The sequence below is a fragment of the Struthio camelus genome, chromosome 7 (genome assembly GCF_040807025.1).
Source record: "Struthio camelus isolate bStrCam1 chromosome 7, bStrCam1.hap1, whole genome shotgun sequence".
Taxonomy (NCBI): domain Eukaryota; kingdom Metazoa; phylum Chordata; class Aves; order Struthioniformes; family Struthionidae; genus Struthio; species Struthio camelus.
In genome coordinates, this window is record NC_090948.1 from 15,774,114 (window position 1) to 15,787,669 (window position 13,556).

Below are 13,556 nucleotides of genomic sequence, written 5' to 3' on the forward strand. Positions count from 1 at the left end.
GGGAAGCGGCGAAAAGCCACGGCGGCTCTTCCTCGCCGTTTCGTTTGCATTAACCACACCCCCTCCGCACGGCGGGGCGGGCTCCCCCAGGCCCTTCTAGCCAGAGCAAGCCTGCTACTCTGTGACCCACGCGGCTCGTTAGGCGCCAGGCCTCCTGTCGCCATGGCAACGCCCCCCTCCCCAGCCCAGGTCCCGGCCGGGGGACGGTGCGGAGGCCGCGGCCCCGGCCCTCGGCCCGGGTGGTGGTGGTGGGGGGGGGGTCCGTGGTGCTGGTGCCCGGGCCTCGGCGGCCGCCGGCAGGCTGAAGCGCAGCGCAGAGGGACGCAGGGCGGCAGGCGAGGGCCGGCGGCGCACTGACCCGGCCCGGCCGGCCTCGTGGCCTCCTTAGCGTTAAGGAGAGCGCAGATACCTCCGCGGAGTCCCCGAAAGAGCGCTGCGCCGAGCTGCGCGATGGCAAGGCGGAGATGAGACCGGCGTGGACAGAGGAGCGTCGCTGCCGCGGGACGCCTGCGCTCTCTGAGGGTGCTTTCGCTGTCCTCGTAATTCAGAAAACACACCGCTAGTCACAGCATCGGTTACTCGGGCTTAACTCCGGGGGTTCATTTTACCTTACACTGTCCCAAACACTTAAGCAGATAGTGTAGGTGTCCTTTATTATTTAAGCTCTCTCTCAAAGAGAAGCAGCTAGAAGCACAATTCCACTTTCTGCACGCTAACTGTCTCTAACTGCTAGAGCGCAACAGGTCGTCTGCTCCATCCATCAACGAAAACGTCACTGCAGAGAACAGAGAAGCCTGACTGCTGCTTTTGAAAAAGTATCATTGTATCCTACTGCTTCCTAAGATCTTCACACCTTAGAACTACTAGTAGCTTCTTAAACAGGTTGTTTTTATAAATTCACAGAAGGGTGAGGGTGCCCTCTGCAGCACCAGCTCCCTGAGCAGTCAGGTGGGGGCTTTACAGACCGATTGACTCTTTCTAAACCTGGTCTGGGGTTCGTACCTGTAAAAGTCCATCACAGCACAGGTGCTTGCAAAAGCACTTGATGGGAGTATTTCCATGGCTCCTTGCCTAATTACAACCCACGGAGTGAGCACAAATACTGGTTGAGCCCTGCAGCTGTGTGTGACTAGGGAGCTGGGGGCAGAAGCAGATGCTGTCCTTGAAGCAGTAAGTGGTAGGTTACTTTTTCTCCTCTATGCTATTGGCTCTGTTACTTTAGGTGCTGTAGTTCTCTTTTTGAAAACTGCTAGCAGTGTTTTTCTGCTTTAGGAAAGATCCTGAGGTTTTTGGTGAGTATGTCTACGTGTGTTTTTTGCTTCTGCAGGGTTAATTTGTCTCTGCTGACTTTAGTTCCCTTCTACCTGTGCCCTTATGCCCAAGTTCTTGCGTTCAAGTCCTACCTTTTTGGTAAGGCTTCTTGCTAGTTAAAGCATATGTACCTGGTGTAAGTGTAGTGATCTTGCCTAGAGTCAACTAGACTGTTTAAGGTTTGTTAAATATGTGATGCAAGTGCTTGAAGGAATGAACTTCCTCATCTGTTTTCCTTAGTTACCAGAGTGTGTTTGGACAGGTTTTGAAGCCCTGGCTACTAATGAAATGCTCTTGTAAGAAGTGATGCAGTACCTTAATTCATCTGTCTCTCTCTTTCTTTTTTTTTTCTTTTTCTATTTTTTTTAAATCTGTTGTTAAGATATCATAGTGAAAAGAGGCTGTAGAAAGCAAGTTGCCTGCTGAAGACTGGACTGCGTATTCTAGTTTTTTTCCTGATCTAAGTGAAGACATTGCCTTGGCTGTTTTTATTCCAGAAGTGAGTACCTATGTACCAAGCAAATGTCTGTTTCTGTTTTTTGTACTTATGACTAAAGATTTGCCAGCTATAGAGGTAAAACACTAACGTAAACTATTGCAGTAGTAGTATACAGCTGGGATGTTCTGAACTTCGTGTAGCTTCTTGAAAACATGGATGCTTAAATCCCTCTGGAAGCAAAGTCTATTGCACCCTGCACACCTGCTGTTATTCAGTAGATAAATGTCCACATGCACTAACACAGAGTGTAGGTTAGTGCTAATGCTCTAGCCTGTAATTTTCCCAGGATTTCCTGTTTGTGAAGGATGTTAAGATACAATGCTATTGCTGTATGGTGATAGGCCTTAAATACTTTAATTTGTCAAACGTGACATAGAAAGACTTCTCTGAATGGATGTGTTTTTGAAAACACAAAGTAACTTTTTGAATCACATAAAAATCAGTGGTGTTAATTTTGAGTAATACTTTGTATTCTCTAAAGACTATAACAAAGTAATTTGTTGTTGTTTGTTTCTTTTTTTTTTTTTAAATATACTGCAGAGTCTTAGATCAGCAGAAGCTGTAACCCTTTCCTTTCGGGGATTCAGTAGGAGCAGTAGTCCATGGTTAATTTGAGCTCAGAAGATTAAATTTAAGCTAAAAGCGTAGTATGTGTTTAAAAATGTGTTGCTGTTGTAATAAAAACCTGGTTTTTATATGCTAAAAGGATGCTATGTAATGCAAATCCAAAGTCTGGGTAACCTATTTCCTGTTCTGTGCTTTGACTGTTGATCCCATGGGAAGATCTAGTACAAACACATGATAAGCTACTCCCTTCTCAAAAAGGCATCCTCAAGGTAGGGCGAGCAGGAACGGGTTGTCAAGTGCATTTTAACTACTTGTGCTTTAAATCCAAACGGCGGTGGTTTGACATTGGATGCTAGTGTGTATCAACTGTTGGGGGGAAAACCCAGTGTGAGTTAAGGCCTTAACCAGTTAAGGCCTTTGCTTGGGACAATCTCCTAGTGTCTTGCGTACCTCAAGGGCAAAGGCTTGTAATCAAGCAGCTGACAGAGCAGGATGCTGTGGAAGCACAAAAACAGTGTCCAAAACATGCTGCTCTGTCATGCAAACTATCTGCATGTAAGATAAGAAAGTGCCTGCAGTTAATTGGAACGAGGCAGAAGAATCAAGGCTAAAGTAGAATGATTTGTCTTAGTGTGTATAAAGTAAACAATATATAGCCAATAGGAACCAGGTAACTCTAAGGGAGTCTGAAGGATTGTTTTGAAGGGTAGAACCTTGCAAGGCCACCCATACCATATCAGTAATACTGTATAAGGCTGAGATCGCCTAGGTAATGATATCAAAAACACTGAACTTGGGTATGGATGTAGCAAAACTGAGACCAATGGGGGGGGGGGAAGTAGTTGGGGATAGGCATTTCATCTGGGAGGAGACTGTGTAGAGGAAGGGAGGTGCAAGCCCAGCGAAAAAGTGGGTTGGGAAATGGAGAATAAGGTATAAAATCAGGTGAGGAGCAAAGGAAGGTGGGATTGGCTGATAGTAGCATTGTGGACACCTACGGATGACAGTAAAGTTGACCTGTGGACCCAAACCTACTGGGATGCGGGAGCAATGCTCTGTGGACAACCTTGATTCTTCAGGTCTAGGTCTGCAAGACTTAGTGTGGGATGGTAAAGCAAAGAGAGGGGGACTTGCACCCTAATGTTGAGTGGTGTGGGAAGGAGGGGTGATGCATCTGTAATTCAATAATGGCAGTATGTGATTTGTAAGATTTAGTTGGTTTTATACTTAGGTGCAAAATGATTGCAGTTGTAAATTAATAGTGATGTTAATTAGGTTATTGATCACTTGATTGACTTAGTTTTCTTAGTAGTGTTTTCAATTAATAAAAGTCAGTCTCTTGATTCTGTTATGTCTCACGAATGGAGCCTGAAGGGGAAGAGCTGCACCCTGAAGTGGCAACTGGGGACTCATCCAGACTCTCCTGGTCTGGAAGCTTGAGATAGTGATACTGAGATGTTTTGGCTGAAGGGGAGTGTGTGTGTGGATGAAAGAGAATGGTATCAGATGACTCCTTGAGTCAGGAGGAGAGGGGCCTGTAAGTGCAGGCTGTGTTGAAATATTTAGGGGATCTTTGGGACTGTGAGCAAGAAACGCTCAGCACTTGCAGGGGCTTTTGTTTCATCTCCTCAAAGACTTAGGAAGTAAAAAGCAGCGCATAAAAAGCTTGCGGAATAACTTGCAAGCATCCCATAATGAGACACTAGCACTGTACTGTGGTAAGTCTCCTAAATGAACAGGCTGGGCAATTATGGGAGTTGGAGGAAGAACTGAGTGCAGGGGAAAAATGATAATGTTGATTAAAGGAAGTACAGTGTTTCTGGGAAAGTGTTCGGATTAAAAAGCTGGCACCCCTTGGTAGGGCAGATTGGGATCCTGAGGTATGGGGCAGAGATACTTGGACCTCACAGGAGGAAGATTACCCTTAAGCAAAGGGTGGCTGTGCTGGTTACTAGGAAGATGTGACTAGTTGTTCGGGGGGGAAGCTTTAATAGCCCAGAAATTATGGGAGAGGAGAGTGTCAAGAAAGAGGAAGCTGTGAAGAAATGTAGACTTTGGAGCAGGCAGGGGCAGTTACCAAGGCTTTGCCCGCTGATGCGGGGACCCTGTGGTAGCACCCATGTTTTATTCTCAGCAGCACAGCTGTTCCAGACCTGCTGTGTTATCTTTCTGGGAATGCTGCTTTGAATAGCTGAATAAATCTACTCCCCCTTTAAAGGACATGTGTGAGATGTGACTAACATGTCTTAACTGCTATTTCTGTGGTTAGCAGTGTCTCAGTTGAAGCTCTTTCCTTGATGGTGTGCCACTAGCAGCACCGAAGCTCAGAGGGAGCTGTGTGAGGGCTGGGATCTCCTGGCTTCAGAGGTGAAGTTCCCTCCCTGTCGTCTTGGTAGGGGATTGTTTATGGGGCACAGTCTGGGAGGAGAGCTGGGAGTGGTTTTAGCCTGCCTCTTGGAGGGCAGCATTGATTGCTTGAAAATAGTAGGCTTTGAGTGTCTTCTGTGCAGGGTGGCTGCTCGCTCCCACCTGTAGAGGGAGGTGGTGTGTCTGAGATCCTCTACTCTGTCATCCTAAAATAAGTGCTGATACCAGCTGTGTTGATACAGCTTCTAGAGCCAAACGAAAAAGTAATAATTTGGACAGTGTGAAACAGTTCCCGCTGGGAAGATCCTGCCTGTGGCACTGGGGAGGAGAGTGGAAGTGGTGGTGGGGGGCAGAGCTGGATTGCAGGCACTTCTGGGAGAGCTCCTTGCTGTGTGTGAGTGAAATGGGGGAGGGAAGGGGACAAAGATGCTTTACAAACCTTTCTCCAGTGGCTATTGTACCAGATTAGAAATGGCCTCCATTCAATGGGCCAGTGGAGCAACCAGATTTCTTCCTCGCTTAAAAAGCCCTGTGGACTAGCTTTCTGTGTGCATCCATGCACACATACCTGTGCCCTGCTCTTCTGAGGTGCTGCAGGCTCCTCAGCTGTGCACACAAAGCTAAATTTTTGCTGATGGCTTCAGAGGTGAGCTGGTGGAGGAACAGGCCAGTCCAGGAACCTGGGCTTGCTGCTCCTCCTGCCAATGAGGTGAAGGTGCCACCCCTCAGCTGCTGCTGTAGTCCAGCTCTGGGCCCTGGGGTGGGCTGGAGGCCCATGGCCACCTTGCTGTCTCCATCTATCTGCTGTGCTGCTGCTTTCTTTGGCTCTCCTGAGGTATTCTTAACAGCGCCTCTTAGCCTAAATCTATCAAACTGATTCTGGACTGCCTCTCTCCTATTTCTAATAATGTGTAGCACTCTTAATTCCTCTCAAGCCCTTTCCTCCTTTTAGCTTCACCAACACTCCTCTGGGAATTGCGAAGCTTTCATTCAAGGTACCTGCGCTTCTATGCGAAGCCCTCTTCTGTAGGCTGTTTTCAGGCTGCTTTCAGTATCAAGTCTTTTAGTTCAGATGTTACTACTAGTCACCACGAAGGAGTGGATTGAATGTACTCGCCCCTCTTTGAGAAGTGAAGGCTATGTGTTCTCCTGCCTAACCAAAATTTCCATCTGAAAATATCTAATGTAAAATTGGTGCAAGGAAACACTGGTGTATAATGACTGCCCTGCTCCTGGTATTCAGTGCCAGCTCTGCCTGAAGTAAGGTAATCATTGCTGTGCACAGCAATGACTTCATAGATTTCTGCGTGTAATTCATATTCTGACTGCAATAATTCAGGCTACAAATCTCAAGCAAAGAGCTTCTCTTGAGCTGGCTTGCTTGATTTCAGCCCTGCTATGCCACAGAAGTTGTCTGAGCTAGCATGCTGCTGCATTAATTCTAGCTGTGGCCTGTACCTTTAGTGAGGTACAGAGAGCATGCAGGACTGAGGTGGGGGCTGTGATGGCCTTCACCCCTTTCCACTGCATAGCATTGGTCTTTCTAGAGGCTACAAGAACTCATCTCTTCCAAGAAGTTGACCGTCCCTCAAACAGTGCTGGGCTTTATTGGGCAAATAGGAGTCATGATTTTTACTTTTATTAATTAGTTGCCTCTGTGTGGCACCTTGTTGTACTAGGCATGATGTAGTAACCCTGTTGTGGAAGTATTTACTGCTCCTTGATTCCTTTGCTGGGATAGTGTGGGTTTACTTTTGATTTGGAGAGTGGAGTGGAAGATGCCCCATGTGCTTGTGTGTGTTTGAAAGTTGAGGTAAACATATGCTTTAGGAAGACTTGATCCTCAGCAGGCATGGGCTAGACCTTCCTCTTGGGATGTGCAAGGGAGATGTGGACTTGTTCTGTCTGCTGTGGAGTCTCAGCTGCCTGAGAGCCATTTCAAGCCAAAAGCAAAGTGGCTGCTTTAAGTGCATGAACTAATAAGACTCGATCTCTCAGCAGGCCTTGATGTGCAGTAACACGGCTCTGCTGGCTGGGAGTGCATAGGAATATGTAGACAGACCTTGCTTTTCTGATTGAAGTGAATGAATAGATCTGGTCTTAACCTATTGCTTCAAGACATTGAAGTGTGTGTAGCTTTTTTTTCTCAAAGGGAGGCCTTTGCCAGATGGTAACTGTTCTGCAGAGCCTGCTCAAAAAGGGAGATTAACTGGAAATAGCTCATGACTCTTTTTAATCATCTTGGTCAGGGAAAATGTTGATCTTACAGTATTCATCTATCCCTGAACCCTTGGGAGTTGCTACAGAGCAATGGCAACTGGCCTGTGGTTTTTGTGGGGCAGGGGGAAGAACAGGAAAGGAAGAAAGCCAGAAACAGAGTCTAAAAGCTTGGGTGCTGGAACAATGGAGAGGGAAAAAGTATCTAAGTGGAATCTACTCATAATTCTCTTCTGGGAGCTGATTGCAGGGCAATGGCATGAGCAAAGAATAGTCTTGGTCCATCTTTGGAGTAAAAGAGATGGCTGTGTCATTTCCTGTGGGCCAAATATCTCTGCAGTTGTGTTAGCTTATAGTATGCTCCCTAAGGAAGGTGCTGAGATTTAAATAGCCCACTCAAACTGCCAGCCTGACCTGAGGACATGGAATCTACCACAGTTTGGTTGCTGCTCCAGACAGACGAAAGACTTATCCTTGGTGGCACTCACTGGACTTTTAGTCTTGGAGAGGAAAATGTGGGTATCTGGACAGTCAGCAGGGAACTGCTCTCTGAAGATTTTACAGATTTTTCTTATAAAGCTCCACACCTTATATATTGATCTGTGTCCGCACTACAGTCAGACTTGTTTTAAATCCTCTCCTAGGGGCTAGGCAGAGTCTGACATGGATGTGAATATTTATCTGTGATCCTAGATGTTCTTCAGCTCATACTGGCCTTCCTGCTCCACAGCTGCCAGAAAACTTCCCCAAATTTAAAGCTTGCTTTAGCTGACAGTGGAACTTCTCTGCCTTAAGAGATGCCTAGCAAAACTGTAACACTCCTGTTACAGTAGAAAGTACTTCCAGTGTTGATATAGACTGCCCAAGGCTGCTATGACTGACTAAATATTTAGTGGTGGATTCACCTGTAGTAAGTAACCACAGAATAGAGTGTTGAAACAATCTTCTGTGTAGCTGAACTATCAAGTGTGCTCTCTGGCTTTGTATGGCAAACATCTCTTGATTGCCCCATAACAACTCTGGGGCAGCTATGCAGATCAAGTATTTTGCAAACTGTGGTGTCAGTCTCCCTGAACTGCACGGGAAAGTGTGAGATCATCAGATGATCTAACAAAAGATCGCCCTCCTGACAAACTCAGTTTCTCTGAAGTACTGCTTGCTTTCCTTCCCCAGTGAGCATGGGGCTGGGTCAGGCAAGTTGGTACTAGCTCTCTCACATCCTGTCCACGTGCTGGATTTGTCGCACTGTAGCTTAGCTCTATAAAGTCCAGCAGGCCTTTGCTCTGGCTGTGGTCTCCCAAAGGCAGCCTCTGGAAGCTAGAGCAGCCTGAGGGTCAACATGAGTGATAGATACTGGTGTAACAATGGGGCAAATCATGCTGACAGCCTGCAATTGGCAGCCCCTTGGAGCAAATGCTCCCAGCTCTGGAGGGGCAGGGCAGGAGTCTTGTGCCTTCTGTGTACCAAAACCCTACTGCAACACAACTAATGGTTAGGAACAGTGACTGTTCTCCCCAGGTCAGGACTTGGGGCTTGGATCCTCGTGCTTGTGAAGATAAGCCTCTGTCAGGACAATCTGGAGAGCTGTGGTATTCAGGAGCAGGGGGAGAGAGTTGCACTGGACTAAACATGAACAGGGCATCACTAGGCAGCTGTGGAGTAGAGCCCATAAAAGTAAAGCTAGCAAGAGCCTCAGCCAGTGAACCAAGGCTTGTCCTGACAGGTGTGCAAACTTTCTGCTGGGGCTGTGAAGTATTGTCTATGTTGTATCAGCTGTCAGGCACCCTCCTCCAGTGTGATCCCCTTCCAGGGAAGTGTCTTGGCTTTTGTGGTTGGGCATGTGACAATGCTGCTCTAGAGCACTCTCAGCTGTGCTTACTCCTCAGTGACTTCCCCTAATCTGTTCAGTTTGCTTCCTCTTGCTTGTCATCATGGCTGAGCCATCAGCATATCCCAATTATCTTTTTTAGTTCAAAATCAAAGCAACTAATAAAGGTGCTCGGGGCACTGAAATCCGAGTGATTTAAATGGCTTGTTACACAGGTCTGGTTCCTGGCAGGTGTGCTCCTTGTGTCTGAAGAGTCAGTGTACAAACTCCTCTTTCTCCTTGGACTTCAGGGAAGGCCTTGGACACTGATGCTGTCAGTCAAAATATAGGATGCCCCCCAGTAGACAGTATGTAGACCATCTGCGGCTTTTGAACTGGGCTAAAGGGGGGAAATGTCCTGCTACTGAGCTTGGTGGACTTCAGTCAAAGCTGCTGGAGCTTTCTTTATGTTGTCTGAAGCTGTTAAAGCCCTTTACAAAGAAAAGATTAAACAGAGCAGTTCAAACCTCTTGTTTCTTGCCTCCTATCTGGGGAGATAACACTTACTATGTACTGTGGCTTCTATGCTGCACCTTTGTTCAAAGGTGCAGCCTGGTCTTTTCTAAATTAGTAATCTAGTACTGCTCTCCTGTGCAGGGGAGCTCTGCACCTGTGATAGAAGCAGGCTTGAGCTAGTGCTGTTTATTAACTTCAAGTGATGGGAACAACTTGCACTGATTTAAAAAAAAAAAAAAAAAAAAAAGAGAGGGAGGTGGGGGAAAAACCCTTGTTGTGTAGTACCCAGCATTGCTGGTGGCAGGCTGTTTCTCAACTTCTTAGGGGACGGCCACATTTCCCATTAGGCTGGAGGAAAGCACTAAACTCTGACTCTCATCTTATGTTTTTGGTCAATACCCTTGTGACAGGCAACTCTAGGTGATGTTTAAATGGTGCCCACAGGATCTGAGCGCTGGAAAAACTTCACCCTATTTAACCGTTTCAAAAAAAAAAAAAAAGCTCATGCTGTGTACAGCTTCCTTCCCTCTCCTTGGGGAGAGGATAATGAGTCATAAGAGGACATTGCTTAATGCTCTGAAGGGTGCTTGGACTGCCCAGCAGTGATGGGCTAGGAACAGAGTTCAGCTGTGGGTCAGTTTCCCAGAGTAATAGCACCCTGAAAAGTGAGGGCTAACTGGTGAGACCAAAATAAGATGCCTTTATGTGAAAGCTTGTGGAAGAAGTGCTGATAGTCCTTCCCCCCCCCCCCCCCCCCGGCTCAAGATGAGATGTCAAATGCTTTTCTTGCTCTTGTCTTCCAATTGGAGCAGAAAGCAGGGTTTTGAGATATGTGACTTTTTTTTACTCACTCCAAGTTGGATATGGCTGGAGGCAGAGGGGGGCCTGAGGACAGCTGAAAAAGATTAACAGAGCTCCTTGTCCAGGCAGAGTGGCAACTGAAAGAAAAGCATGGTGCAGCAACAGGACCAGGCTGTGTCTGCTCTTCCTGTTCTTTGCCTGCTTGCTTTATTTTCAAGATTCTTCCTTTTGTGTTCACCTTCCCCATTTTTGATGCCTGCTCAAGGATACCTTAGCTTCTTGCAGTCTGTCTTGCTACCTCCCAACTCTGCAAAGCTGTATCATGAAAATAAGGCCATCTCTTCTGCCCTTGGTGGTTTTATGACAGTTCATTCCCGTTCTTATAACCCCTAGAGAGCTGCATGGGTTAAATAACGAGTCTTGCTGAGCAGCTAACAGGCAGTTTCTGGCAATGCAGGTTCTCTTTGTATGTTACAACCCCTGCCAGCTGCAGATGCGGGGAGCTCCTCCTGTTAATTAGCTGCTATGTTTACAGTGCTAGGGATATGTTTTTTAAAATCCAGTTTGGTTCTAGGACACGTACAACTAATATAAATTAAAGTTTTTCCTCTTTTTCCTCCTGTCCTCACAGCTTGTGAGACTCAACAGCTGCTCTGGAGAAATGTCCCCTATGTAACCCCAGCTCCTGTACCATGTACCAGTCTGGGTTTGTGCCACGGGAGTATTGCCCAGCTGTGATCCCACCTTCTGCCTGTGCCTACCTACCGCTGCGAACTGGGAGAGTGGATGACACAACGAATTCCATGATGTTCCCTCCCATCCACATGCACAACCTCTACAGCCGTCCCATCACCTTTGTGGTGGACCGGAACAGTTACCCTGACTATGTGGGAAATCAGGTGGAGTATCATCATCTCTACAGTGCCTCCAATCCCTACTTCCATCCATACTATACTTGGCACTTACCCCCTGTGGTCCCTATCCCTCTGTACAATCCCTATGCAAACTATAATCCTTACACCACTTACCAGAGGCCAGATCAGTATCGAGACACTTGGCCAGAAGGCTTCACGATGAGAGGGGAGCTTCAGTGGGGGAAGCTTGGGAAGGTGTTTGGACCAAGGAAAGAACTCCCAGAATTTGTGAAGGATGATCTCCGGAGGGTTTATGGCACCTACCCGCGGACAAATGTCTCTATAACTTATCGGAATGGGGAGTTCTTGGTCAAAGGAGACCCCAAGGTAGGAGAGCAGGAATACACAGTGGAAAAAAAGGTCATCCAGCGGGCTCTAACTCCCAGTGCCAGCGAGGCAGATGACAGCAGCGAGGACCGGAACCGGAAGAAGAAAAAGAAATTGAGACGTTGATGTAGTCAGTCACCTCCTGGGCAGATGCTCCAGAGCTCTTGTGGGAGCTGGTTGGCAGCTGTTCTTAGTGCAGTAGTGCAAGTAATGGATGCCACCACTCCTGCTGACTTTTAACTGCTCCCTGTCCTCCACAAGCTTACGGCAGCTTTAGCTGGTGTAATGCATGGTGCACGATGCCCATCCTGTGAAGAGACTGTGTGGCCCTGACTTTCTCTGGGATCAGCCCTTTTTGGTCCTGGCTTTGAAATGAATGTTTGTCTTCCACTGCTTTGAGTGATCACAGTCTGGTGGGGGGGGGATTTCCAGACAGCAGCCCTTGGCAGAAGATGGGCCTCTTCCTTCACTGCCCAAGGGAAGTCCCTGGAAGCTGGCTCCCTTCCTGGCAGTCCTATAAGGAGACCAAAACTAAATTTCCTCCAAGTTGGAAGCAGTGCAGGTCCCAGAGGGGAAGCTCTTAAACACTGTAAAGAGGGTGGTTGCCTGCATACCTTGTCACTGCTGTTTTATGACCATACTGTTGTGCTTACTCACCGTGTGATGGTTGTACACAACACTTCCTACACGTTGGCAGAAGATTTTGGGGTCCCTATCCCCTTACACTTAGTGGTCTGGTGCTTAGTTCTCCTGGCAGTGTGTCCTTGTTCAAATCACTGCTCAAGGCCCTGCTTTGGGTCTAACTTGGCTTTGGCTGGAGATGCTGATTCTCTGGTCAGGTTACTGGAGTTGTGTGAACTACAGTGCTTCTGCAGGTTGGTCTCTTGGAAGGGTGGACTTCAAAGAGTTGTACTGGAAATGTGGAGGGGTGTGAAGGACTTGCTTGCAAACCTCTGTACCTTTTAAATCATTATTAATAAATAATAAAAACCCAAATGCAAATAGCCACTGTTGTTGTTTTTGAGCTACTGGACAGCAGTCTTTTTCTGTGAACAACTCCATAACCTGTAGTGCAGTAAGTTGTCAAGTTGGGAGCTTGAAACATGTGGCTCAGTCCCTTCCTCCAGTTAGGCGTCTTCTCCTTTGCTGTGGTTTGTAACTGAGCGCTGCCCTTAACAGGGGGATGCCATGGAAGCTTCATCCCTGAGTTGTGTGTTCCCAAAGGAACTTGTTTTATTCAATGTGCAGCTTAAATTATAGCCCTTGAGTAGCAGGAATTCAGTTTTTAACACTCCCCATCTGTTCTGAAGTGGGGATGAGCACAAGGTCTTGGTCACCATGAATGGCAGGGAAGGCCTCAGCATTGCAGGCTGATTTGAAGCAAGCCCCTGGCTGTGGTACAGGTTGCTTGGAGCCTGCTAACTTTGCCTGGTTTGAAAGCTCTGGGCTCCCAGTAGCTGTTATGTCAGTGCACTGGGTAGGGGGGCAAAAACACTGCAGCTATCAAGGCCCATACCTTGTCACTGAGAGACTAGAGCAACTTAGTGCAATGGCTAGGATTGCTTTTTCTTCTTGGGTGTCCTGAAGAGGAGGAATTTTTTAACTCATTAAAAACAACTTGTGTGAAAAGTTACTGCGGAAGGATTCAAGTTCCCTGGCCCTGCCCTTAGACCCTGCTGGGACACCAGTTTTCTCCTTTGCCTCTTCCCCTTCCTGATGTCCGATGCTGGATGGAGCAGAGCTCTCTCAGCTGTTTCACAGTCCACAGTGCCTGTGGACTTCCCAGAAGGGTCCAGCCTGTGCCCTGGGAGAGACAGTGGCCCTGCAGAGGGGGAAGTGGGGCTGGTAAGGAGGATATCCGTAGCACACAAACTTGCTGGTGGCCAGATGAAGATAATGGGCAGCTCAACCTCCCTGACTTCAGGCTCTTCCGCTTTCTTGCTCTCTGTTGCAGCTTTTAATCTGGTGTTTTGCTTTTTAGGTTGCTCTTGAGCTTTAAGTTTCTTTTGGTGCTGTGACTTCTAGCATAGCTGGGTCCTCCAAAGCTGATGCTGTAACCACAGGCAAGGGTGCCCTGGCTAATGGCCCTCTTTTCTTGGTGAGACACTGTAGCTTGGGTGGGGGATTTTGTTGCAAGGCACGACTGTGAGTCTTCTGATGTTTCTGGACAAGGCTATGATGCTGAAACAGTCTTTATCATAGTCTCTGTGCAAGTTCAATTTCCTTTGAG

The 13,556-nt window shown here is 47.3% G+C and overlaps 1 protein-coding gene across 4 annotated transcripts; it reads left to right on the forward strand.

Moving 5' to 3' along the window:
* The first annotated feature begins 237 nt into the window (after positions 1-237).
* On the forward strand, positions 238-12,325 carry C7H10orf95 (chromosome 7 C10orf95 homolog). Of its 4 annotated transcripts, none has more exons than XM_009665579.2 (3): positions 238-1,177; positions 1,694-1,810; positions 10,717-12,325. In XM_009665579.2, the coding sequence occupies exon 3, from the start codon at positions 10,778-10,780 to the stop codon at positions 11,450-11,452; it is 675 nt and encodes a 224-aa protein (XP_009663874.1). In that variant the 5' UTR covers positions 238-1,177; positions 1,694-1,810; positions 10,717-10,777; the 3' UTR covers positions 11,453-12,325. The 4 variants fall into 4 exon arrangements, with proteins under 4 accessions (XP_009663874.1, XP_009663877.1, XP_068805903.1 ...); XM_009665582.2 differs by having other exon boundaries at positions 251-1,170; XM_068949801.1 differs by lacking the exons at positions 238-1,177; positions 1,694-1,810 and adding exons at positions 3,414-3,462; positions 4,647-4,744.
* The last annotated feature ends 1,231 nt before the right edge of the window (positions 12,326-13,556 follow it).

Coding starts and splice junctions, on each gene's coding strand:
- C7H10orf95 (XM_009665579.2), top strand. CDS start 10,778: ATGTACCAGTCTGGGTTTGTGCCACGGGAGTATTGCCCAGCTGTGATC.